Source organism: Thunnus thynnus, chromosome 5 (genome assembly GCF_963924715.1).
Source record: "Thunnus thynnus chromosome 5, fThuThy2.1, whole genome shotgun sequence".
Classification (NCBI taxonomy): Eukaryota; Metazoa; Chordata; class Actinopteri; order Scombriformes; family Scombridae; genus Thunnus; species Thunnus thynnus.
The window spans coordinates 34,734,016-34,760,477 of NC_089521.1; the positions used below are offsets into that span (position 1 = coordinate 34,734,016).

The 26,462-nt window shown below is 38.2% G+C and overlaps 1 protein-coding gene across 7 annotated transcripts in view; it reads left to right on the forward strand.

The window, feature by feature from the left end:
• LOC137183701 (protein NLRC3-like) overlaps positions 1-26,462 on the forward strand; it is a 247,621-nt gene that overhangs the window by 168,990 nt on the left and 52,169 nt on the right. For 5 of the 7 annotated variants that reach the window (XM_067590943.1, XM_067590946.1, XM_067590944.1 and 2 more), the window contains exons 13-15: positions 11,015-11,188; positions 14,214-14,390; positions 15,775-15,951. In XM_067590943.1, coding sequence (XP_067447044.1) covers positions 11,015-11,188; positions 14,214-14,390; positions 15,775-15,951 — 528 coding nt within the window. Of the gene's footprint in view, positions 1-1,337; positions 1,497-2,694; positions 2,931-11,014; positions 11,189-14,213; positions 14,391-15,774; positions 15,952-16,999; positions 20,581-26,462 lie in introns of those variants that run through there. The other 2 variants (XM_067590949.1, XM_067590948.1) reach the window with 2 other exon arrangements.

Sequence of the window (26,462 nt, forward strand, 5' to 3'; positions counted from 1 at the left end):
TAAAATGACACATTTGATCCACTCCATGGCTAAAATGAGCTCTTCTTTGTTTAGAGACATTATGTATATGCTAAATGTCTTTAAAGAAGCAGCATTTTCACCACTCAAGCAATTTGTTTTATTGGCATATAAAATTGCCCCCCACCCCTCCGATTTCACCAGGTGGGGGACAATGATATAGTTTGACGCGGTTTGTTGTAAGATTCCATGTTGGTTTTCCTCCTGTCCTCCCCACTGGTTACGGTGCATCCCAGTATGAAACTATAACAGGAGCTGTAACAATATCACGCTGAAGAAGAGCTCTGATCTTCTTCTTCTTTTGCGATGACAAACTCAAAAACAGATTTAATCCACTGCAGTTTCACAAGGGTCGGGAGAAACAACAGGAACATTAAAGTCAATGTCTCTCAGCAACAGAACTACTCCAGAGGGAATGGCATCAAATCAGTGGAAAACTCTTTATTGGAACAGCATAAGCAAAGAAACTCTGAATAGTTACTGTATATAACTGAACATGAAGCAGCTGGTCAACCAGCAAAATATTATCCTGAAAGCAAATCTCCAAGAATAGAGGCTTGTTTGTTCTTGTGAAGAATGTTCCTGTTGTTCCAAATGACAAAAGAGTGGAGAGAAAAATGATGTTTAAAGATGTGAGACCAAGAGAGTAACGTTTACCTGTGGAGATTTTTATAAAAAATCATAATTGCAGTTTAAGAGGAGCTTTAGACCACCTGATTTAAAAAACACAGGAGGGGAAAACATTCACAATAGAGTCTGAGTCATTTAGGAAGCGCTTCACACACACACACACACACACACACACACACACACACACACACACACACACACAGCTTCCAGTAAAAAACAGGAAGGGAGGAACCCTGGAAGTGAAAGTATTCAGTCAGACTCCATTTTAAAGTCAACAGAGCAGAAGAAGGAAAACAGTCTGAGGCAGGGTGAGTGTTAATATCAGGGCTGCAAATAATGATTACCGTCATTATTGATCAATTTGATGGTTATTTTACTGATTAATTGTTTAGTTGATTAAACTGTGTCAGAAAAATATGAAATCACAGTGTTGACGTCTTCAAACGTTGTTTCCTTTGTTCTTTTGCTGGTTTCTGCGTCCTCACAGTGATGTAACGTGACACACTGCTGCAGTTAAAATAGAGAGAAGTCACAGTTAAGAACCACACAGATGTTTATCTGAAGTGATGGCCTTTTGATGGCTGGAAAACACACATGGTTGTAGTTAAAGTCATGTAAACTAATAAGAAGCTACTAAGTTGAGAGGAAGGACTGGGTTTATTATACTGTGTATGTGTGTGTGTCTCCAGTGTTACTGGTTTACCTCTCAGACTCCAGAAGATGAATGATTTGGAGGAAGAGGAGGACGGAGCAGAGTCTCTGATATCTAGCTGTCTGTCTATGAAGAGTGACCGGTCTAAAGATTTTCCTCTATTCTTCAGTAATGAACCTGGACCCTCAGACACAAAGTAAGAGACTGTTTCTACTGTAAACTGACCTGAAGATGATTCAGTGAGACGGTTTCATTAAGGTTGTAGTGTAGATATGAAGGAAACACAGTGGAAAGAAATCATGAACTAGCTTCCATTCAGCTGTAATCTAGAACAGATCTTCATGTACATGTTAACCAGAGACAGAGACAGGGCTGCTATTGCTATTTGATTTTCCAGTCTAACAATCTAAAGTAGTAGCAGGTAACCCAGAGTGATATTTACTAAGGATTTAGTATCTAGTCACATTGTGTCTCCTTATTTATTAAAGGACTGCACCGGGGTTTTGTGCAGGTAAAATGGAAGAAAATGGAGTGTTTGGTCTCCTGCAATACAGAATGTGTCTTAACATGTTCCTGTTCAAAGACACAAAATATGGGAGGAAGTAATGGAAATGTATACAAACAGCCTGCTGCAGCTGATTTATCACTGCAGACTGACCACTGCAGCAGAGGAAACTGAGTCTGACATTTAACGTTTGGGAAAAGTCAAATGTGTAAAACTGTTGTATCACACTGACACAGAGGGAGAGAGATTATAGCAGAAACAGTGAGAGAGAGAAACACAAATGAAAAGATGCATTATGAAGATATTTAGCAGAGCTCTCTGTTCAGCACCACAACACAAGACAAAAGAGCAGCAGTCTGTTATTTTTCTGTTTTGCTCAGTTGCCTCCTGCTTATTTTTCCTGACTTTTAATGTCTCATAGTAGCTTAAAGGAGCCCTGTGGAGTTTTCTTGTTAACAGACAAAAGTCATGTTTACATTGACTTACTAACCAAAACACATTGTGTGAATCCTTGTGGTCTAACAAATGTGTTGAATCCATTTCCCTCCTCATGAAACATTTGCAAAGTCGATTTTTGAAGCTAGTATTTTAAATCCTGCATTGTTTACATCCATGTTTACTAGTTTGCACTCTTCTTCTTCTTCTCTGCCTTTGCTGGCACATTGTTGTGTCTGTCTAATTACCTCTGAACCCTTGTAATTATAGTATATATTATTTTATTTAAATTGAATGTGCTGAAGCTCAGAGCCTGAAGAACAAAAAACTGTGTAACTGTCCAAATACTGACAGTCTGGACTGTTTATGGAGGGAAAGAGCTGCATCAACTTGTGAGCTGTCGGTTGGCCACCACTAATGTCATATGTCATAAAGAATGTGTTCATGTCCACAGAGGGAGGAAGAGGAGGGGTGTTTCTGTGGAGGAGCAGCTGTCCTGCTGTTCTTTGTGTCAGGACGTCCTGAAGGATCCAGTCTCTACCAGCTGTGGACACTGGTTCTGCAGACAGTGCATCACCTCATACTGGGACCAGTCTGCTCCATCAGGAGACTCCTCCTGTCCCCAGTGTGCAGAAAGATCCAGAACAAGACCTGGACTGCAGACAGACAGTCAGACCAGCACTGTACAAAGTAAGACTGAAGATCTTTCTGCTGATGTCATCATCTCTGAAAACAGGACAGGAATCTACCTCCTCTATCCTGCTGAAAATTAACACAGTCCGACATATTTCCTTTTAATTATACCTTTTTTTCTTCTCTTTCAGCAGAAAGTGGTCTGCAGGAGGTTTTAGATGAACATAAGATCAGTTTGAGGAGGAGATGTGAATGTGTGACTGAAGGAAGTGATGAAGCAGGAAGTGAAACCCTCCTCAATAGGATCTACACTGAGCTCTACATCACAGAAGGACAGAGTGAAGACGTTAATACCCAACATGAGGTGAGGCAGCTTGAAGCAGCTTTCAAGATGGAGACCCTCCATGACACTCCAATCAGGTGTCATGACATCTTTAAAGTCTTACCTGACCAACAGAAACACATCAGAGTCGTTCTGACCAACGGCGTCGCTGGCGTTGGAAAAACCTTCTCAGTGCAGAAGTTCACTCTGGACTGGGCAGAGGGCTCGGAAAACCAAGATGTCAGTCTGGTGATTCCGCTTTCGTTCAGGGAGCTGAACTTGATCAAAGATGAGCAGTACAGTCTCCTCATGCTGATCCATGATTTCCATCCAACATTACAGAAGGTCACAGCAGAGAAACTCGCTGTCTGGAAAGTTTTGTTCATCTTTGACGGCCTGGATGAAAGCAGACTTTCACTGGATTTCAACAACATGAAGGTCGTGTCTGATGTCACACAGAAGTCATCAGTCGACGTGCTGTTGGCAAACCTCATCGCGGGGAAGCTACTTCCCTCGGCTCTCGTCTGGATAACTTCCCGACCTGCAGCAGCCAATCAGATCCCTCCTACATGTGTTGACAGGGTAACAGAAGTACGAGGCTTCACTGACGCCCAGAAGGAGGAGTACTTCAGGAGGAGATTCAGTGATGAAGAGCTGTCCAGCACATCACACATCAAGACATCCAGGAGCCTCCACATCATATGTCTCATCCCAGTCTTCTGCTGGATCACTGCTACAGTTCTGGAGCACATGTTGACTACAGACCAGAGAGGAGAGCTGCCCAAGTCCCTGACTGACATGTACTCACACTTCCTGCTGGTTCAGACAAAGAGGAAGAAGCACAAGTATGATGAAGGACATGAGACGAGTCCACAGGAGCTGACGGAGGCTGACAGGGAACTTCTTCTGAAGCTGGGGAGGCTGGCATTTGAACAACTGGAGAAAGGAAACATCATGTTCTACCAAGAGGACCTGAAGAAGTGTGGTCTTGATGTCACAGAGGCCTCGGTGTTATCAGGAGTTTGTACAGAGATCTTCAAAAGAGAGAGTGTGATCTTCCAGAAAACAGTCTACTGCTTTGTTCATCTGAGCGTTCAGGAGTTTCTGGCTGCAGTCTACATGTACCACTGTTACACCAGCAGGAACACAAAGGTACTGAAGGACTTCCTGGGAAAGAAATACATTTACTCATCTCTGGATAACTTCCTGAAGAGAGCCATGAAGAAATCTCTCAGAAGTGAAAATGGCCATCTGGACCTGTTTGTTCGCTTCCTTCACGGCCTCTCTCTGGAGTCCAACCAGAGTCTCTTAGGAGGCCTGCTGGGTCAGACAGAGAACAGTCCAGATATCATCCAGAGAGCCATCAACAACCTGAAGGCGATGAACACCCAAAGAATCTCTCCTGACAGAAGCATCAACATCTTCCACTGTCTGATGGAGATGAACGACCGCTCAGTACATCAGGAGATCCAAGAGTTCCTGAAGTCAGAGAACAGATCAAAGAAGGAACTCTCTGAGATCCACTGCTCAGCTCTGGCCTACATGCTGCAGATGTCAGAGGAGGTTCTAGATGAGTTGGACCTGAAGAAGTACAACACATCACGGGAGGGAAAACTGAGACTGATCCCAGCTGTGAGGAACTGCAGAAAGGCTCGGTAAGTCCAGATGTGATTATCAACATTATAAAGCTGCTATCAGTATTACAGTAAAGATTCACACATGCACACTATCAAAGTGTTAAACATGTGTTACACCTGCTTGTTGCCAAAGTTATACATGAGTAGTGCTTCACTACAAGGAGTACCTGCAAGCACAATCACATGTGTCAAGATTTCCTTATCACAAGGAAAACATATTTCTGTTCACATTAATGTTTTTATTTTCATAGTGATGAGGATATCTTGACACATTGATTATGTCACTGGTCATTTTGATATAAATATCCTTCATTTCCCTCCTGTGGGTATTTGTCTGAGGAAGACCTGTAATCAGTTGAAATGTTACCAGTAAATTTAAATGGAGCTGTGATTCCAGTGTGTGAGTTCTCCTTGTATCCCAGTTGAATAGATTTTGTATCCAGCACCTATCCCACTGAGGGTTTGTGGATGTGAACACGACGACTCTGACTTATAGTGCCTCACTTCAAATGTTCTTCAGATGTTACAAATGCTATGAGAGCAAGAAAAACTTGTATAAACACACTTGTTGGTGTGTTTATACCTCACATTAGTAAACACAGTTATTCTGTTTATTTATAATGATTTTACAGTTTATTGTTCACCTTCTAGTTTTCTTCCTTTGGGTTTAATACAAATCCAGCAAAATATCTTCAGGTTTCAAGTTTTAGTTGAAAATGTTAATATCTGTGATCTGCTGCAGTTACCAGCTTGTATGAAGCCTGAGAGGCAAAACCCAGGGCATAAAAAGTCCACAAAGCTCTTCCTGCTGATAAGACTTAATTGCTGTGAGTGCACGGTGATAATTGAAGAGACTCAGTTTGAAGCTGCTCAGGTTTTATAAGCAAGACAATTTCATTTGAACTTTGTGGAGACACTCTGATATGATGGGTGCTTCTCATGATCTTATTTCATGTCTTCTCTCTCCTCGGGTGACCCGGAAATTGATCTGGAAATTGGTCTCATCATGAAGGATGTTTGAATTTGCTTATTTCTGTTTGGAGGAGAGAGGAGGCTGCCTGAAGGGAGTAAACAGTACCCAAGATCATCCTTCATCTTTTATCAAACTGACACAACCCTTTATTGGAAATCTGTAGTGATTAGACGCAGCAGCTGATCGGACTGATCTGATATTACATCACTAACATCTCAGTTTATATCGAGACAAATAACAGAACCAACTCAGGTGTAATATCACTTCCAAGTTTAGATGTTTTGTTTTCTGATTCTCAGTCTATTTAACATTTTGGATTAAAATTTTCACTGTAGGCCTGATTAATAAAGGAAGAATAAAACAACTTTCATCATTCACTAGAAAGAGTATTATTTTTGTATTCCTTCTACTAATTTAGCCTGTGTCATGGATGATATAGTCAGGGAGGGAAGGTGAGTCTACTGTCTGTCAGCAGAAAACACATTTTAATTAAATATCAGTTTCTATGAGGCTGAAAATCCCTGTGTGTCAGGTATGTTGTGAAGAGCAGAGCAGGTGGACCCAAACACAGGAGACTGCAGGCAACAGGAACTTGAAGAATAAATCTTTATCCAGAGGGGTGTTCCATCAAGCTGGCTAACGGGATAGCCTGGTTTATTTCGATAAGCCTCGATAATTTAAGTGAGAGTTCGTTCCATCACCGCGGCTTATATGAGTCCCAGCTCAGTAACCATGGTAACTTAGTCAGCAGAACTAGCTGCTCCGTGGCAGGTTAACGGTCAAACTTAATTCAGCTGCGTGTCAAAGAATGTCTGACGGACGGAAACAGACTCTCAAAAGACGGTTCCGTCAAGAGTCTTTTCACACTCACAACCCTTTTATTTAAAAGCTCAGCATTTATAATTTAAGAAATAAAAGTGTGCCAGCGTTATTTTGAAGTTATTTATTTATTCATTCACTCATTTTGTTCAAGCTGTGAAGACAAAAAGAAAATGAAATAAAGTCCAAACCATGACCTTCTGCTGTGTTTAAATGTATACAGTATTAACTGCTTATAGTGATCACAGTTACAGTGATCAACTGTTTATATGGATCAAAAAGCTCTGAGACAGAATCATTCATATACAACATTTATGCTATTTAAATAAGTCGCCTATAGAAATCAAGTAGTCCACCTACAGTGATCATTTTGGGTCTCTTCATACATGACAACATGTGGAAAAACATTTTAAACCACGTAAATCTATTTTTGTACTTTACTCCCATGATAAGCGGCTGCTGCTGCGTGAACACTGACATCATGACAGAGACAGAAAGTCATTTTCTCTCAATGACAAACGTTGTCTCCGCAAACCTTATGACAATAAAGGGGGGGGGGGGGGGGGGGGGATTTAAGTAAATTTCACCACTATCTTCGTCTATAATAAGGAACCTGCTGCTTCAAAAATGTGCACACTGCATTTGAAACAGCTGTACTTTATTTTGAAACATTAAAATTCAGTAACTTTATATTCATGTAGGCTAGTAAATATACAAATGTCAATGAGATGGTATTCTGCATGACAAATGTTACACCCATCCCATGTAGCTATTTAGTTAGCAACTGTAACTCTAACAAGTGTTGTAGTACTATGGGCGGGGCCCTGGGTACGTTTACCTGTGGCTGGCTGTGCTAACCTGGCTGACATAAATGAAATGACCAGCTTTTAAACTTTTTAACAAGACTATGAACTAGAAACATATGGCGGTGCCTCCACAGCAGGAATGTATAGTAGGAATCACCGATTTTAAATCCCACTAAGAATTATGTTTTTAAGTACTATTCCCAACTCACACCTTAATGAAATGTAAATACGACACACACACACAATACTTTAAATGCAAACAATGAATTTAGTTAATGAAAACAAATATTTAAACCAATTAATAAAAATAAACAGGTATAAAAATATTATACAAAAATTAAATGCGTTTCCCTTTTTCTTTCAAACCTTTCTCAGAAGTTGTGACCTTTTTCTATCTTATCAATTTTGAAGCTCTTAACTAAAGGGCCCACACTCACACGCACACACTAACTCTGCAACCACAATAAAATAGTGTCCTTAAAACCAAAACAAAAGGTTGCAGGCCTGAGTCGTTGCTCGGGAGCGTAGTGACCTAAAACAAATGGCCGCTTCACTTGCAAACGCAAGCTGTCAAATAAAATAGCACATGCACTAGTTAATTGTTACTCACAAATCCCTGAGTTGAAACATGGGTGAAGGATGAGGAACAAGGCGATGCATGATGAGGGGAATGATTTGAACTGAGTTAGGTTACAGGCTGGCGGACGACAACAGTCCAGACGAAGTGATAGCTGAGCGTGAGACATCTACTCTTCCAGAGAGTCAAAGGAGTGTTTCCAGAGGGGTGAACTACGAAGCAAGTTCAACATATCCAGGCTTTCTTTATGTGAGCTGGCTCGACAAACCCTAAACTCACAATTAGAGATAAGTGGTATCACGACGGTGGTTATGAACTTTCTTTGTTAACTCAGGCTTTCTGCTTCAGGCTCAGTGCGGGTCCCCATGAAAGGGGGCATTTGGCGCGTCATTTGACTCTTTTTCCACACAAAATAGACCGATCGCGTGTTGCCTACTTCAGTCAGGAGGGACAGGTCATTATAATGGAGAGCTGTGATGAATGTAAACACATTATCACAGCAAAAAGCAACTCTGTTTCTGCACAGAAGGCAAGAGAGGAACGCTGGCAGAAAATTGCTGATCGTGTAAATTTGTTAATTAAAAAATCAGGTAGTTGGTGAAATGGCGGCACTTTTTATTGCTGATTTAAGCCGAAACTCGGAACATAACCTGCTCCGGACCAGGTTAGGTTTGCAGCATCAGTTACCATGGTGATCTAGCCAGGTTAAAAGAGAGCCACATTTGTGACATTGAAAACCCTGGCTTTAGACTCAACATACCTCGCTAACCCACTAATCTCGCTTCGTAGTTCACCTCTCTGGTCCTCAGTCTTCTGCAGGTTGCTATTATGTCCGTTAACCGTCGGTAAACTCTGCATCCACCGAAGTAATGAACATAAACAGTCTTCAACAGCGTATACAAACTTCACGCAGCTCCTGTTTGTCGTCTGACTAGCTCATGGCTTTACTGTACGGGGTCTCCTCTGCCTCCCAACCCTCCACCTTTCCAATTGGCTGACAGGTCGGTCACAACCAGTGCAATTAACAAAATGTTAAGATTGACAACTTTAGGCCCTCTAGGGTTAGGCTGTGAGATAAACACGCTATTCTTATGTGTACAGCAAACAAACTACTTGAACTGCATGAACTTCACCCACACAATGACAAAGATTCATTCATCTGCCTATAACGTGTTTTTAATTCCCTAAGAACTGTATTTAACATTCAACTTAAGTGGTTTTTAATAGAATACTTTTTAAACATTTTAAAATTATTTATTCATCTATTTATTTACATATTTATTTTTCTAAAATGAAACATTCAAGATCATTATGAGTGGCTTCTACTGTACTTATATCCTTCTCCAGTTTCCAGTTAATTTTTAACTTTCAGTGATGCTTGTAAATGGATCCTGTGAAAGAGAAAATGTGTCAAATAGTATGGTAATGTTGGTAAGTTGGTTCTCTTAAGTTGACTACACCATAATTTTAATTATACATCTGATATTATCCAGTTTAGTGATGATATAACCACAGTCACTGATCTGAATGCTCATTCATTAACAAATAAAGATAAAACCATGAACAGGGACAAGCGCTGCTCTTCACTTTCACCATACAGGCTCATGAAGCTGAATGCAGGGATTGAACCATCAACCTTCTAGTAACAAGTTCACTCCTCTAACCTTTAGGCCATCACTACCTGCCTACAGGTGTGCATTTAATCTGTCATCAGTTTTGTGCCAAGTCATCTCCTTCACCTTGTTAATTGTAGCAATATTTCTCTTTTTGGTGAAAACTCCTTTATATTCTTCATATAGTTTCATCAGCAGGTTTGTTCTGCTGTTGAGAAGAACACCGCTCTAGTTTTCTCTTTCTTTGCAACATAGTATCGTCTTTTCGACAATCGACTATTCTGGGCTGCTTATGTACTCTGTGGACGCGCACACTTCAAGCTTATTCCAGTCTGGATAGACTTAGCGTTGACTAGATACAGCTAAGCTGCATTAGTGGAACGACTTGAGCCTCAAGTAGAAGTTGACGTTAATTCTAGCCAGACTTTTTCAAGTAAGTGCGGCTTTCTTTAGCTGCCTAAATATATTTTAGAAAAAGTTGCTGCCAGTAGAAATGTGTATTCAGTGTCTGAGCAGTTACAAACTGTTTGATGGATCTGTTCACAATATAACATGCAGATGTTTGTCAAACAGTTTATTTCAGGAGAAACATGCAGAGATATTTCACGTTGTCTTTTGTGATGTTGGAGGACATCACTACATCACTGTGCTGGCAGTGGTAACTGTACGCCATTATTCATTTTTTAGACAGTACATCACATTTAAACTCCAGCACATCAAAAGACACTGAAGAGCTGTTAACACCTGTAGACTGACAGCTGACATCACTTCAGATGACGCCTGAAAGGAAAGGACGTCCAAAAACACTTTTCCTTGATTCTTCTTCCCTCACATCTTTTCCTGAATCTCTCCCTTGTATCTAGGTGGGAGGGACTAAGACACAAGGATGCGACTCAAGCGAACAAAGCAAGGAGACATTTAAGACAAATAAGAAGCAATCACTGTGGACTTTATAGAAGCATAAATGCAACTCCATTTTCTTTGCCTTTGTCTGCAAGATGAAACCAAAACAGAGAATCCCATTAAAAGTCTGCAGTACAGCAGCAGAGAAAGTGAGGAGAGTTACTGAATAACTCAACTTTGATTTGAAGGCTAAATCACAACATGACACCTTTACATTGCTTTCATTTTCAGACGCTTTTGTCCAAAGTGACTTACATTTTTTTACATACACGTACAATTTTGGATTGAGTGTGTTGCTCAAAGACACTTGGACATGTGGACAGAGGGAGCTCAAGTTTCAAACCACCAACCTTGTGATTAATGGCCAACCAGCTCTGCCAACAGAGATAACTGAGCTATTCATCACATCTTAGTTTGTTTAGTGATCAAAATGCCTAGAATCTATATTTATTATTAAAGTGTATATTGTATGTATGTTATCTGCATTACAGACTTGCTAATTGTGGACTCTCAGAGACTCACTGTGAAGTTGTGGCTTCAGCTCTGAAGTCCAACCCCTCCCATCTCAGAGAGCTTGATCTGAGCCGGAACAGTCTGTCCAAATCAGCAGTGAAGCATCTGTCTGGTGGACTGGAGAGTCCAAACTGTAGACTGGAGACTCTGAGGTCAGTTCACTGACTGTGTTTTCCTCTTGTTCATCTTATATTTACCCAATTTCAATCCATAACAGTTTTAGACTTAAACGTTTCAAATTAAATTTTGAAATTAGTTTGAGTCATAACACATTCACAAATTACAAGTTTTCAAAGTTTGTCGGTCCAAATGCCTGAACTATGGTGGCCCTGAAGTGCAAATCACAACGACAAATAGGAAAACACAACGACAAATAACAAAACACAACAGCAAAAGCAGAAAACACAACAACATTAATTCTAAAAAGGGAGGTACCTTCTATCGACAAAGCTTGTTGCTGATTGGACGCTCTCCCATTGACAAGAATCATCGCTGACTGGATGGTTCCATTGGGGTCCGTGAAGTCTCCGCCCAAGGCTGTGTTCAACTTGATTCATAACAAGATAAACAATCAATTTATCACTTTGTTTTTCTGTTTTTCGTGTGAATTAAAAACAAAACAAAATATGCTTTTCCCGTTTTAGTCTGCAAATTGGCAAATGGAATACAAAAGAAACTCAATCCAGAAAACAACTTCTTTTTTGCTGTAGCATACAAAAAAGTATATATGTGTATAGATGGATAGATAGATGGATAGACAGAGGGTGTGATTTGGAGGGAGAATCCCTGTTTGTTTTTTTATCCCCCTCATATGAGGTTTTGCTGCTTCACCCAGTGACCATATCTAAAATAAAAATAAAATATTTTTTTATAAAAATCCAAGTAAAGCACTGCAACATGAGAACACTCTACAGTGCAAACAACCACAGAATCAGAAATGGACTTTCGCTGTCAGCACTCGCGCTCCCATGGCAGTCGAGATGACCGCGTCTAGGCTATGTGTTGCCGCAGTAAATGGACCAGAGGTTGCCTCTGCGCAAGAGCGCAGTGCCATTACACACAGCTGTTCACTGTCTTTACAGTCATTAATTCGCCTGAAAATTACACCAGGCTGCTACAAAATAAGCACACACACCTCTACACACAGCAGACTGGCCGGTTATACCTTGATATTCTGCTTTTTATGAAGGAGCGTCCGTTTACCTGGGCTCATCAGCCTCTTTTCCAACTTTGTTTTTACCAAAAGTAGCGTCTCATTTTACCCTTGAAACACATTGAAGTGCAAACACTGTTGTGTAACATTAATTACTAAACTATGCAATAGTTTAGTAAGTAATTTTACATTAGGGTACGAGGTGAGATACATTAAAATCATTGCTGAAATAGCGATTCGATATGATCATATCAATGGCTTCACCAAATTAATTAATTATTTTTTTTACTAGGCCAACTCACTGATGAAAATAACTCTATCTGTCTTCTCTTCAGATTTTTGATGATGTGTGTTCATGTTGTAACACTTTGAACCATCCAGACATTTCCTAAAGAAAAGCCTTCTTTTTGTTTAGCTGTCATTATCACGTTTACTATGATTGCTCAACTGTTTCACATCTATGTGACTGGCTGAGAGAGCGTTAATCATCACACCCACTGATCTATATTCACTGTCATCCATCCCTTTTGAATGTTGCACTGCTGCACGTACATAGCAGGTGCGCATGGAGATGTGCACACAGTCTGTGAGCTTCAGACCCACTACGCTGTTCTTGTCATTGCACTTATTCAGTTAAACAGTTAAATTAGGGCCCAAATGTATTTAGCACGTCTGTCCGAGTGGCGGTACTGTGATTTATTCGAATGAATGAATAAAAACTTTTTGGAAAGATCTCCCTCTGAATTTTGTTTCTCAAATTAGTCCCTGTATTTGTCTGTCTGTCTGTCTGTCTATCTATCTATCTATCTATCTATCTATCTATCTATGTGTATGTATATATTCTATAGCAAAAAACAATTTTAGTCTGCCGATTTGCAGACTAAAACAGGAAAAGCATGTGGATTTTGTTTGGGTCTTTTTTTAATTCACACGAAAAACAGAAAAACAAAAGTAATACATTGATTGTTTATCCTCTTATGAATCAATCCTTCCTGTTAAAAAGACAGGCAGTGCATCCGTCCAATCAACGATGATCCTTGTCCTTGATCCTTGATCCTTGCCTTGCAACAAGCTTTGTCGATAGCAGGTACCTACCTTATCCGTTAGAAGTTAGTGTTGTTGTGTTTTCTGCTTTTGCGGTTGTTTTGTTTTGTTGTTTTGTTATTTGTTGTTCTGTTTTGTTATTTGTTGTTGTGTTTTTTTGTTTGTTGTTGTGTTTTGTTATTTGTTGTTGTGTTTTGTTATTTGTTGTATTTTGTTATTTGTTGTTGTGTTTTGTCATTTGTTGTTGTGTTTTGTTATTTGTTGTTGTGTATTGTTATTTGTTGTTGTGTTTTGTTATTTGTTGTGTTTTGTTGTTTGTCATTGTGTTTTGTTATTTGTTGTGTTTTGTGATTTGTTGTGTTTTTTGATGTGCTGTTGTGTTTTCCTATTTGTCGTTGTGATCTGCACTTCAGGGCCACCGTACTGAACAGCTGGTTTCACTTTGAACTTAGTCACTAATTAAAAAAAGACAAACATCTTTAAGAAAACTGTTGACACACTCACTTTAAACTCATACAGGCCAACAGACACAAAGAGAGTAAATCATATTTCCAAATGCAGTTTGTATCTGTAGTCGTGTCTGAGCTGCCACCAACAACAGGTGACGCACTTTGTGTAGCTGCACCAGCAGTAAACAGGAGCAAAAATATGGCCCTGCAGGTATATTTGTGAAGGATGATTCTAGGTTACATCTAGGATTAGGAGAACATGTTTCTCACTGTGCTCAGTGCACATCTGATCAATTTATTGATCAGTGTTGACATGAATATGTGTCTGAATGTTGTGGTGACATTTGGATGATGTCTGTAGAAGGCTGACATGATGATGATCCATAATAACACAATGACAACGTCACTCTGCTCATTTTAGTGAAAAGCTCATTGATGAGGACATAATACTGTTGAACTACACATTTAAAACCTGAACACACCTGATGGATTATGATGGATTTTTATCTACGTCATTTATTCTTTATTCAGAGTGAGGAGCTGCGATTTGTCAGAGATCAACTGTGCTTCTCTGGTCTCAGCTCTGAAGTCCAACCCCTCCCACCTGAGAGAGCTGGATCTGGGAGGAAACAAAAACATGCAGGGTTCAGGATTGAATCTGCTGTGTGATTTTCTGGAGAGTCCACACTGTAGACTGGAGACTCTGATGTAAGTTTACTGACTGTCTGTTACTATTGTTGATCATAATGTTTAACAACTGAACCTAATTCATGTACATACATAACTTACATCTATGAAGTTATTTTTTTCCCACATTTTCATTTTTTACTGTACAAAGTTTAGTCTGTAGTTATAAAAGATGACTGATTAAAGAGTAAAGAGTCACATCTGTATACAGAAGATCCTCCCAACTAATATCTGTTTCAAATGGTTTAAAAAGTTTATTTGATGAAGGAGAAATATTTCTTTATTATATTCTTTAATGTGTTTTAATGAATAATGTCTGATCATTGATATTTATCCATCAGAACACACACACACACACACACACACACACACAGACACACACACACACACACAGGGACACAGAGATCGATGCAGGTGACCTCAGAGTCTTCAGTCCACACTGTAGACTGGAGACTCTGAGGTCAGACACCATTTCTTACTGCTGTGCTGAGATTAATATGATATGACAGTTGTGGTGACACTAAACTGCAGACATAAAGCTGATATTATGCTGATCCACACTGAGGATCTTAATGGGAAAGTCTATTTTCTTCTTCAGTGGTTTAGTCCATTGACTGTGTCAGAGCAATGTTGAGCTGCACATTTAAAACCTTCATATAACAAGAAAAATCTGCACTGGATTCACTCTGAACCACTGAAACTTTTTTTGTCTTTTATATTTGACAGTTTTTAACCTGCATCCTGTTGGGTTCAGGTGTTTGGAGTGTCCATTTTATAAACTTCTACATTCTATCAATCAATCAATCAATCAAACTTTATTTATATAGCACCTTTCAAACAAATAAAATGCAATTCAAAGTGCTGCACAAGTGACTGATAAAACGTAGGATGTTAAAAATGGATCTAGAGACTAATGAACACCAAAGCAATTAAAAAAGCAAAAAAGGTTCAATAAATAAGACAACAATAAAAAATGGGTAGTTAAGATAATAAAATATAAATAATAAAAGATAATACAAGCAATAAAAACAACAAAAAGTTGTCAAATACTACGCATAAATAGATTATTAAAAAAGTAAAATGTTAAATATTAAATAGAATAAAATAATCGATAATGATCAACAGTAAAATGTTGATAAATAGAATAAAATAAATAATAATGATAAATAAAATAAGTATAAATAATAAAACCATAAAATGATAAAACACTACATAAAAGCCAGACTAAACAGATGGTTTTTACTTTATGTTTAAAAATATGTATATTTTCAGCTGCTCTCAGATCCTCTGAAGGCTGTTCCAGCAGCTTCTAAACCTTCTTCACATCTGAACAGATTATGAAACATTGAATGATTTAAAAAAGGAACTTTGTTTCCAAAACTGACATCATTTATTCTTTATTCAGATTGGGGTGGTGCAGTTTGTCAAAGATCAGCTGTGATTCTCTGGCCTCAGCTCTGAAGTCCAACCCCTCATCCCATCTGAGAGATCTGCATCTGAGAGGAAACTACCTGCAGAGCGAAGACGTGAAGCAGCTGTCTGATCTTCAGGAGAGTCCAGACTGTAGACTGGAGACTCTGAGGTCAGTAGAGAGTTGGAGTCAGTCTGTGCTGGTTTCAGCAGTATTGTATTAAACACAGTTAGTATCAAAGCAAAGATCCAGTATTTCCTGGTGAACCTTCAACCATCTCAGTGGCTGCTTTCCTCAGTGAAGCTGTGAGAGGAGAATGGTGACAGGCTTCAGGATTGGACTTAAATACAGAGAGAGAGAGAACAGTCAGCCAATCAGATCGCCAGAAGCTTGTTGTGATCATGTGTTTGAGTTGATGTGAAGATGACTGTTGTTGTTGTGTTCATGTCTGCAGGAAATAAAGCTGGATTACAGCTGACAGCCTTACAAGATGCATAGAGACAGTGGTCCTCATCATCAAACTGTCCTACCATCAAATCTGATCTGAAAGTGTTTGTTCTCTCATTTCAACACTAAAGAATTGATCAGTTCATATTTGTCAGAGCTTTAAGATCAGTCTGACTGCAGCCTGCAAATCACTGGCTCTGATTTCACAAAAGCATCATTACGTTTAGTAACCATGTGGTCTTTATACAGACCAGAACCTCTGCTGAAGACCAGGAATCACAGCAGCTGTTTAGCTGGGAGATCTGACTGATTGTCATGTGATGATTTAACAGCAGGAAAGATCTTCAAATCTCACAGAGACTCTGTAGCTTTCAACCTTTCTAACTGTTCACATGTATCAACAGTAAATCCATCAGTAAACTGATGAGTGAATGTCTCTGTTTCTGCAGTAATGATGTGTTCATGACTCTCAGCACTTTATTTCCTCTATGTACTTGAGTGAAATCTGCAGAGTAAACAGACTTGATAGCAAAAGTCTGTGCAGGTGTGTGAGCTTGGAGCTCAGTGTGTTCACTCCAACACATTAACATGAGAGCTGAAAGGAAGAAGGCTACGCTGCACAGCTGTTCCACTTCTGGTCTGAACAGGACTGAAGTCCCTGCTGCTCTTTATACTGGATGTGCTGCATCACTGACTCACAGCTGATGAAGTGAGTCTCACTAAACACTGATTTATGACCTTTGTTGTTTCTTCTTCTCTCATCAGATGGGAGGGGGTGTTGTGATCTCTGTCAGAGTGTGAGTGAACATCCAGGAGTGTGTGTTGAGAGAGGATCAGCTGGATCCTGATGATCCATCTGGACCGGAGTCTGGATCTTGATTTTGTTGAATCAGCACTTTACAGATGTGTTATACATGAGCTGTTTGATGCAGAAAAGATTAAAAACAGGTGTTATAAGTCAGACTCTGACCCTGGGCCCATATTTATCAAGCGTCTCAGAATCAGACTGAGAGTTAACGAGGACTAAAACTAATTAATGAAGCAGAAGAGAATTTACTGTGACTGTCAGCAGGAGAGGGATTACTCCTGGGAGAGAGTGAGACGTCGCTGTTTTACCACAGTCAGAGCAGAAAAGTAGAAATAATGATGATGTGTTGTAGTTTTCTCACAGTCTCAGCTGGAAATATGAAACAGTGGTAATTTGGTATATTATGTGTATAGGCAGGTAACCAGGCAGGTAACTTACCAAGGTTGTGGAACAAAACTATGATGCCAAAATTCATTATAAGATGATATTTACAAAGTGTAAAGAAAGCCTGAGAAATAAATGTAGCCTATATGTTGATGAAGATAACAGGTAATTAGACTCAGCTGTGTGAAATGATCTTGGTTCAGCCACATGGTTTCACAGCCTGTAATAGTGCTGCATCTTGCACATATTGCACAGACACATGTTGCAAATACTCTCCATGAAGAACATCTTCTCTTCCACTGTCCAATTCCTCTTTCAACTACACCCCAAGTTAACTTGTGTTCTCTACATGAAGGTAAATACAGCGTAACAATAGAAACATATATTGATCAGGTGCATCCTCCTCTCTCAAATATCGGGCTGTAGCTCTGCTGTTATTTGAAGGAGCCTGAATAAAAAATAAGCCTATAAAATATTTGAGCTGTTGTAATGAAGTTGAGATATCCTTCATTATGCAGCTGACATGATTGTGTGTAAATCAAAGTTTTAGTGGGCTGTAACTGAGGACCCTCGTCATGCTCATTATCTTTATGACGTGCATTAAGCCAGATCAAAGTTTGATTCATGACTTTCATCATTGTTGCTTCTGACAGAATCGTCACTGTTGCACAGCTGCATTTTCCCCGTTACCATAAAGTGTAACATTGTGAGGACATTCTGTATTTATTTAAATGATGTTCTGTAGAAACATCATGTGTTCTCCTCTGCATCACACACAAAGTCAGTCTCACTAATGATTCTGTTTTAGTCCAAACAATCTTTTAATAAGCTCAGTGTCATCAAGCGTTCCCAAAACATCTCTCCTCTCAGGGAATATCTCTGCCTGAACTCCATCTCCTGCAGCTCCTAAATATTGGCAGAGATAGGAATCATTTACCAAGTTTGGAAAGTTGATAAAAGGCTTTTTCTCCTAAAAGTAGAAGCAGAGATGCGTCACTCTGATCATTTTTGGCCAGTTAGGAGTGATTTCCTGCTCTGAGACGCTTGATAAATACAGGCCCAGATGTGACAGATGTGACAGATTGGATGTCCACAAATTTCATTCAGTTAAATTGTGAAAGAATTTATCATTGGTCCAGAAAACCTGCATGCAGGTCAAATCATTGTAGGAGAACCAGTTGATCTTTGTTTTTTCTGCAATCTCCAAAATAGCCCAAAGAAGGCCTGGGCTCAATCAACAATAACTTCTAACCTCTAAAGACATGGATGTATATTCAACTTCATCTGGAAATGCCCTCAGGTAAACTGAGAACCCTTTCTTCACATTTAAATGTCAGTTTTGACTCCTCACAGAACCATCTCCTCACCCCAAACTCTCCCCAAACTGTGTGGGACAATCCCAAATGGAAATTATGACACTAATGATGCTACATGCTTTACCAACCCAAGTCTCAGAGGATACCGGATTAAAGGACCCTTTCCTTGGACAAATGCAGAGAGACTGTTTATCATAGTGAAACCTCATCCATTTGTTTGGTGAGTTTGGACAACTCTACCTACATTTTATGTTCTCTTTTCACCTTCTAATCTCATACATACACACACACACACACACACACACACACATACACATTCCAAAGCACATCCTCCCCTGTTGCTTTCACCCTGGTGTGACTTCAGATAAAGATAGTCCAGACCTGTCGTAAATTCAGTTAAGCCTTTCTGTGTTCCTTAAAACCAGAAGTTTGATTCAGTGTTTCTTAAGTATATAATCATCTTATAATCTATATATTATTGGTCACAAAGTAATTCCTGTTTAACCAGTCCAACTCGATCTTTCTGTGATAAAGTATAGCTGAGATAGAAATATCTAGCTTTAATTGTTACATAGTAATGGAACCACAGTGCCATCTAGTGGACAACTTTCAATGAGGTTGAATGTTAAAGACAGACCTCTCCCGGTGTATGATGCATAATGTTTTATTATTGTAATATCTATTAAATTGCCATTAAACTCTATATAACTCAGTAGGAATGTGATATGTATGAAAGATACTTTGATAAGCAAAGAAGTAACACTAGTAGTTATAAAGTATGTTAGCTAGTATGAAAAGTAATTTGATAAATAATTATAGTATGTTTTAATTAAGCTGCATTGATGATTGTTAACTTTGTGTGTTAATGGATGTATAGCCAACAAACTACATTCTGTTTTAACCTAATCAAAGGATTAAATTCAGGTATTGTGATGGTGATTACATTATAGATGTGTGTCTCTGAACATTTGAGTAACGTATCGTACATTTGCAATTTAGGGTTAAATCTGGATGATCATGGTGAGATAGTTGAATGGTTGAAATGTAATCAACTCAGGGAAGATCACGTGTTTTCTTTTGCGCGGGAGAACATCTATCTCCACCCACACAGGCCCATCTTAGCGCCAGCCCTGATAAAAACAGCGTACTGGCTACGCTTGCTCTCTCTGATACTCCGATACTCTGATATTCTGCTTTTCCTGCTTTTTCATTTACATCTCCAAGGAGACGAATGTTTTTCTTTTGTATCATGTGATCTTCAAAGTTAACTGTTTTCCCCTTTAAGCTACATGCAGTATTGTTACTTCAGTAAAACAAATTTTATGTTGAAATTCTTTCACGCGTTTTATTATTAAGTATAGTTTTGTTCGGCCGGCGAGATTATTATTGGAGTTATTTAGTAAGAAAGTCATTCAGTCAGAGACTTCAATTAAAACGATCCGCTCTCTACGGATCGGTGAACGGTGAACCCTGTGGTGATCTGGAGAATCACCTGAAGAAGCTGTAACGACATCACTTCTCCTTAAACGCTCCCGCAACGCTCACGAGAGGAAACTCGCCACGCAAAGTAGGCTGAACAACGCTACTCCTGCTCTCCATCTCTTTCATGATTAAGAGTTGGTGTCGTTTAAATTGAACTCTCTGGTTAATTCCTTAGAGAAGTTTAGTGAAGAATTAATTCTCCGTTAATTACGCTTTCATTAACATTTCACCATCATTCATCCATAACTTCATATATGCCAATTAGAATATTTATTCTGGTTGATTATTCATTTATCTGTTTGCATTGAAATCTCATTTATTTACTGTTCATTATTTAGTTCAATAAATATATCTTTATCAGCATGTCGTTGTCTGTGGCTTCAATTTAAGCAGAGAATTAGATCACTGCATCGTAACACACTACATCAGACGTGAGACTGATAAGTTGTTTCTGTGTTTCTTCCCGGCACAGTTAAATTAGACTAACAATGGGAAGTGGTGCCCCTTTTCAAACGAGGATTTTGTATTAATAAAGATGATGTTCCTACATCATATCTTGGTTCTGTGGTGAAAAACTTTGTATTTTTGATTCCAGTCTAAGTTTTGATGATCATATCAGCAGCTCGTCCAGTCCTGTTTTCACCATTTAAACATATTCAAATAATATCTATAAAACTAGCACAGAACACTGCTGCTGTCAGACTTTGAACTAAAAGCAGGAAAAGAGATCATATTACTCCATTTCTATCATCACTTCACTGGTTACCTGTTTGTTTTTGATTGATTGTAAAGATTTGATTGATTACTTTTAAAGGCTCTTCATGGCTCCAGATGACATTTCAGAGTTGCTCTGTGTGTAAATATTAAAGGTATCTAGCTTTTATATGCAAACATATGATGTCACAATGAATAGTTTATATCTCATAACAATATTTAACAAGTCATTTGCATCAGGCTGTAAGTAAACACTGGAGCTCTATTAAGAGAAAGGATGTAACCAGCCCTGTTGCAAGACATTTCAATGAAAAGCAACATCACATCTCATCTCTATTTTTCACAGGCATAGAAGTGATGAAGTCCAGTCCAAGAGGTGGCAATGTCAGTTTTCTTAGTCATTCTCATTTTGGATTTTCTGTTTCCAAAGTTTATCTCTCAATTAATGAGTTTTTGTTGTGTTTTCTTAATACCTCTTAGTTATGTGGTTTTGTAGTGGTTTTTTATGATGTATTATTTTTTATTATTTTTTATCATTTTATATTGTTGTATAATGTATCTTTCTGCTCTATCTATACACAGCACTTTACAAAGCTATATCTATATCTATGCCATATCTAATAGGCACATTTTTGGATTAACACAGTTCTGCTGAGAGACACTTTAGTTTTTCTCTGAGATGCAAAAACGATTATCGAGGCTAAATTCAAATCTAGTCTTGTAATATTTATGTAAAATGTCATTTGTAATAATTCACCACATTTCTTCTTTTATTGACTCACAAAAGTACAAAGAGAAAGACAGAAAATAGAGAATTCTGACAGTTAATAAAGAAACAACTGAGTCCTACCATCTCTAACGCTCCCAAAACAATGTGAAAATCTGAAGCAAGCCTTTACCCTCAAACAATATCAGTCATAAACCTTATTAATGTCCTTCAATTCTCACTGTACTTACATCTTACAGCACAGGCAGCATGCAGTGTTCATACTGTAGAGCAGCACTGACAGAAGAAGAAGACAACAACTATTCAATTCATTCAAATAAAGAGAAAAAAGTCAAATCAAATGAAAAGGTTGGATTGATTTGTATTGTGACATTAAGGACTTTTCCACTGGTGCTCATGTTTCATGGATTCTGTCTCAGTATTTTACAGTCGAAAAGCTTCCTTTTCTAACTTCATCATTTCTGTAGCTTCAGTCATCCATTCTTTCTGAGTTGGCATATTTCAAACAATACAGTTATTGATGATGACCTTCTTAGTGAGCGTACATAGAGAAAGATCTTTTTATCACATTTCTTTAGTGACGAACTACAACATCCTGCTTTCTGTCACAGATGTAATAATCAAACAAACTTCTTCTTCTGCTGCAACAAAAAGACGCATCAAAAGTAGATTTTCTTTCAAAAAGTCACTAAAACAAAAACTGATCAATCTCACATAGATAAAAGCTTTTTTACTTCTTCTTTTTAAATATATTTTATCATCCAGTTTTATATACAATACCAGCCAAAACCTTGGACACACCTTCCCATTCACTTCAATGAGAAAGTCTGTCCTGTATATTTTTATTATATTTTATTTTTAGCTATTTATTTTAACTTTTTTTAAATAATAAATTACTTTCATCTTTTCAAACACAGTTTTCAAACGTAGAATTATTTCACCTGATTTCTAATTTTTATATTTTGCTTGTTTTGATTTTTCTTGTTTTGTTTTGTTGTTTTTTTTTTTGAGCAACTTGATTTTAAATAGTTGTTTTGTAGGAAGGAAAAAGCTGATGGGACCCAAATAAAAAAGAGAGAATAAATGCTTCTTAGCCCCTCCCACAGGAAACAAACTATCAACATGTTGTTGTTTTTGTTTTGTTTTTGTTTTGTTTTTGTTTTAATACACTGTTTCCCAAAGTCCAAGATGACGTCATCAAACGTCACATTTAAGAAGCTGCAATCAGAGAATTTGGAACAGAAATATGTCTTTGAATGTTTGTGATGTTCTATATGTCCAAAAGTATGTGGACAGCTGAAAATTGCTGTAAGGTCCTTCCCCAAACTGTCATCAAGGTTTATTGTGTAAAATATCACTGTATGCTGTAGCTTTAAGATTTTCCTTCATTGAGACTAAGTGGCTTCAACCAAACCAGGAAACAAAAGGACACTAAAGTATGAGGCTCCCAACCAGGGAGTCAGGACCCCCACAAAGAGTCACAAGATCAATCCATAGAAAATCATCAAAAACATATTTCTGCTGCACAAACACAAAAGGTTGACTTTTCTCCATGCTGGCAGACGTGGCTTAGAGGATGAACCCTAATAACTTTAGTTATCCTCTGACTGTCCATCATGTATCATCAGCTCAGCATTTCATTTGTCAATACTTTGCTTTATGAGCAAATACCTTCAGAAGGAATGACGTTCCCATCAGCCACAGAACATGTTAACATGCTGCACTAAGATGGTGAAGACGCTAAACATTATACCTGCTGTATATCAGCATGTTAGCATTGTCATTACACGTATGTTTGTTAGCATGCTGACATAATTTTATGTCTCCAGGACTCAGAAAACAATATAATCTGATCTGAACTGCTCACAACCAACAGACAGATGCAGCCTGTGATGCAGAGTCACAAGTAGACAGTTTTAGGGGAATGGAACCACTCAGCTGTCCCTTTACTTTTGGCCATATACTTCATAATCAAAGCACAAAGGGCCACTTACTAGCATGGAAGCTTTCAAGCAGATCTCATGGCCTTCATTCAGTGAATAGAGCTGTTGTGTCTGTGATATTTGACCTTTAGTTTAGTTTAGTTTCATCTTTGTGCTTAGATCAGATTTTCTCCATCAAATATTGTTTCTGAAGCTCATGAATGAACATCCACAGTCAGTTGATCATTTTTGATTTCATCTCAGATTATTTCACTTGTTAAGTACTAAACCCAGTTTGGACTTTGATGTTTTTTGGTGAAAGCTTCATATTATTGATGTGAAGTTTTGTGAACTGTGGTTGTGTTGAAGGAAGCTGCTCTGTTAAGTCCAGTGTTGATATTCAAGCATCTGATCACAGAAACACGTTGATGGAAGACTGAGAATCTTAGTAGTGTTTAGTTTTGGACTCTTATTCCTTGACAGTGGACATCTCTGAGCATGTTGTAGCCTGATGTTAAGTGTCTCTGTAGCTGCTGCTCATTTTGATAGAAAATACAATCTACATGGTGCAGCATTAAACCAATGATACACGTATGTTTAGATTCATCTGTCATGGTATTTAATAATAATATTAAATATTGTATTTTCTTCACTGAGCGTCAGTCTGTCCAACCTTTACTCTGCAGATCTGTTCACATCAGCATGAAAACATATGTTTATTATTAATATTAGGATATTTTTTGCCCTTATTGTAGCTGTAATGAACACTGTCATTCAAAACATAAATGAGGTAGATATGAGATGATATGATCCATCTGGAGTGTTGTAGAAAATCATTTGAACTGTGAGATGAAGCGGACAGAAAGTGGAGTTTCAGCACTGGACTGTCAGACTGTAGATGCTGTTTTTCTGTTTTCTGTTTGTCCAGCAGCAGTTCTGTTTCCTCTCTGCTGACGTGGAGCTGGACTCAAACTGACTCAGGAGGGAACCAGTAGCATCTCATGGTGCTCAAAACACAGCGAGCAGTCCTAATCTGAGCAAATACTACCCGGGATTAATGATGTAGAAGTCTGTCTGTGTGTGAGACAATTCCAGCTCAGCCTGGAGGTCTTCATGGGTCCAATAAAACAGACCTGCCTGTGTTCATACATGAAGTTTAAACAAACAAACCTGTGAAGACCTGAAGCTCAGCCGTCTGTTTCATGTTGATTTTCCTCCTTATTTTGTATCAGTGTACAATCAAGAGTCTGAATGTTTGCTGTAAAACTCCCAAAAAACAAAGCAAATGTGCTCACAGAGGTGGACTGATGACTGAAGCAGATTTTCTTTATTTTAACTTTATACTCATTTCAAAGACATTTTTAGCTTCATTTTTAGGACATTTTACAGACAGAAATGGGGGAAAGTGTTAAGATGATTTGGTTGGCATGCAGTCAATATACTGAGATTCATATGTAGTTCTTCATTTGAATAATAATAAAATCAATGAGTTTTCAGTGTGTAGTTTTGTGTCAGTGGATATATTAGCATATCAGGTTGTTTTAATTTAATTACACCCTCCTCTCTGTAAAATGTCCTGAAAATTACACCTTAAATATCTGCTAATTAACTGTTAAATAAAGCCTCAGCTAGATTTTTAATGAGGATAAAACATATTTATTCATATTTAGCCAGCTGTAATTATTAATGAAGTATGTTGTGCTTTAGTACTTTGATAGATTTATTGGAAGTTTGATTTAACATAGTAGATAGTTGATGAACTAGTGTAGCTGGTGAGCAGCTAATTACCAGCAGTGGAAGAAATACTCAGATCCTTTACTGCAGTAAAAGTCATGTGTTGTATTTTAAAAGCTTGTTATATTATCCATTGTGTCAAATCTTCATCTGAAAAGTAGCTAAAGCTGTCAAATAAATGTAGTGGAGTAGAAAGTACAATATTTCCCTCTGAAATGTAGTGGAGTGGAAGTATAAAAGTCCATCATGTCATTCAGTAAAGAGTTATTGAAAATGATTCATGGCTGCAACTAAGAATTATTTTTAGTATTGATTAATCCCAAATGTCTGTTCTCAGCATCCAAAGTGATTCTTCAAACTCAGTTTTTACTGAAGAAAATGAATCCCAGTTTAAAGGCTCTACTGCTGACAGGGAATATTTTGATTTTCAACACTTTAATGTGACACTGAAAACTAGTTTGATCTGGTTAATCAGTCGACCTCCAGCTGTTCATCTGAGCTGGAACTGATCTGCTGTAGCTGTTTCATTATCAGCAATTAAAAACATTTTCACATCTTCTGTGATTATTGATGATGATTATTGATGATTGTTCTCAACATCACACTCACAGAGCTGTAGTCAGGACAAACCTGTTTCTCTGAGAAGAAAAAATAAACTTGTATCATCAGGACTTTCTCACACACAGCAGAGTCTCTGCCAAACACTAGTGAGTACAGCTGATAATAATTCACAATCATTCTGTTTTTTTTCAGTCTGATTCCAGAAGGTTTAATTTGACACTGATATGAAACACAGAAGAAGAATCTTACTGCATGTCAGCAACACAAAGATATTAACTTTACTGGCCTTTGTTGTCACATGTTGGTGGGTTTTCTTCCACAGGTTTCCCTGTTTATCATTAGAAATGATTTGGCGCCCTCTGGTGGTGCAAAGATAAACTGAATGATGTCAGTATGAACACAGACAGAGCTGCAACAATTGGACAATTAATTGATTAGTTGTTGATTCAACAGAAAATGATTTAATTCGACAGCCGGATTGATTAACCGTTTTGAGTCTTTCAGTTTTGTAAGAAGAAAAAGTCCAAATTCTCTGATGGCAGTTTCTTAAATGTGAATATTTTCTGGTTTCTTTATTCTCTATGACA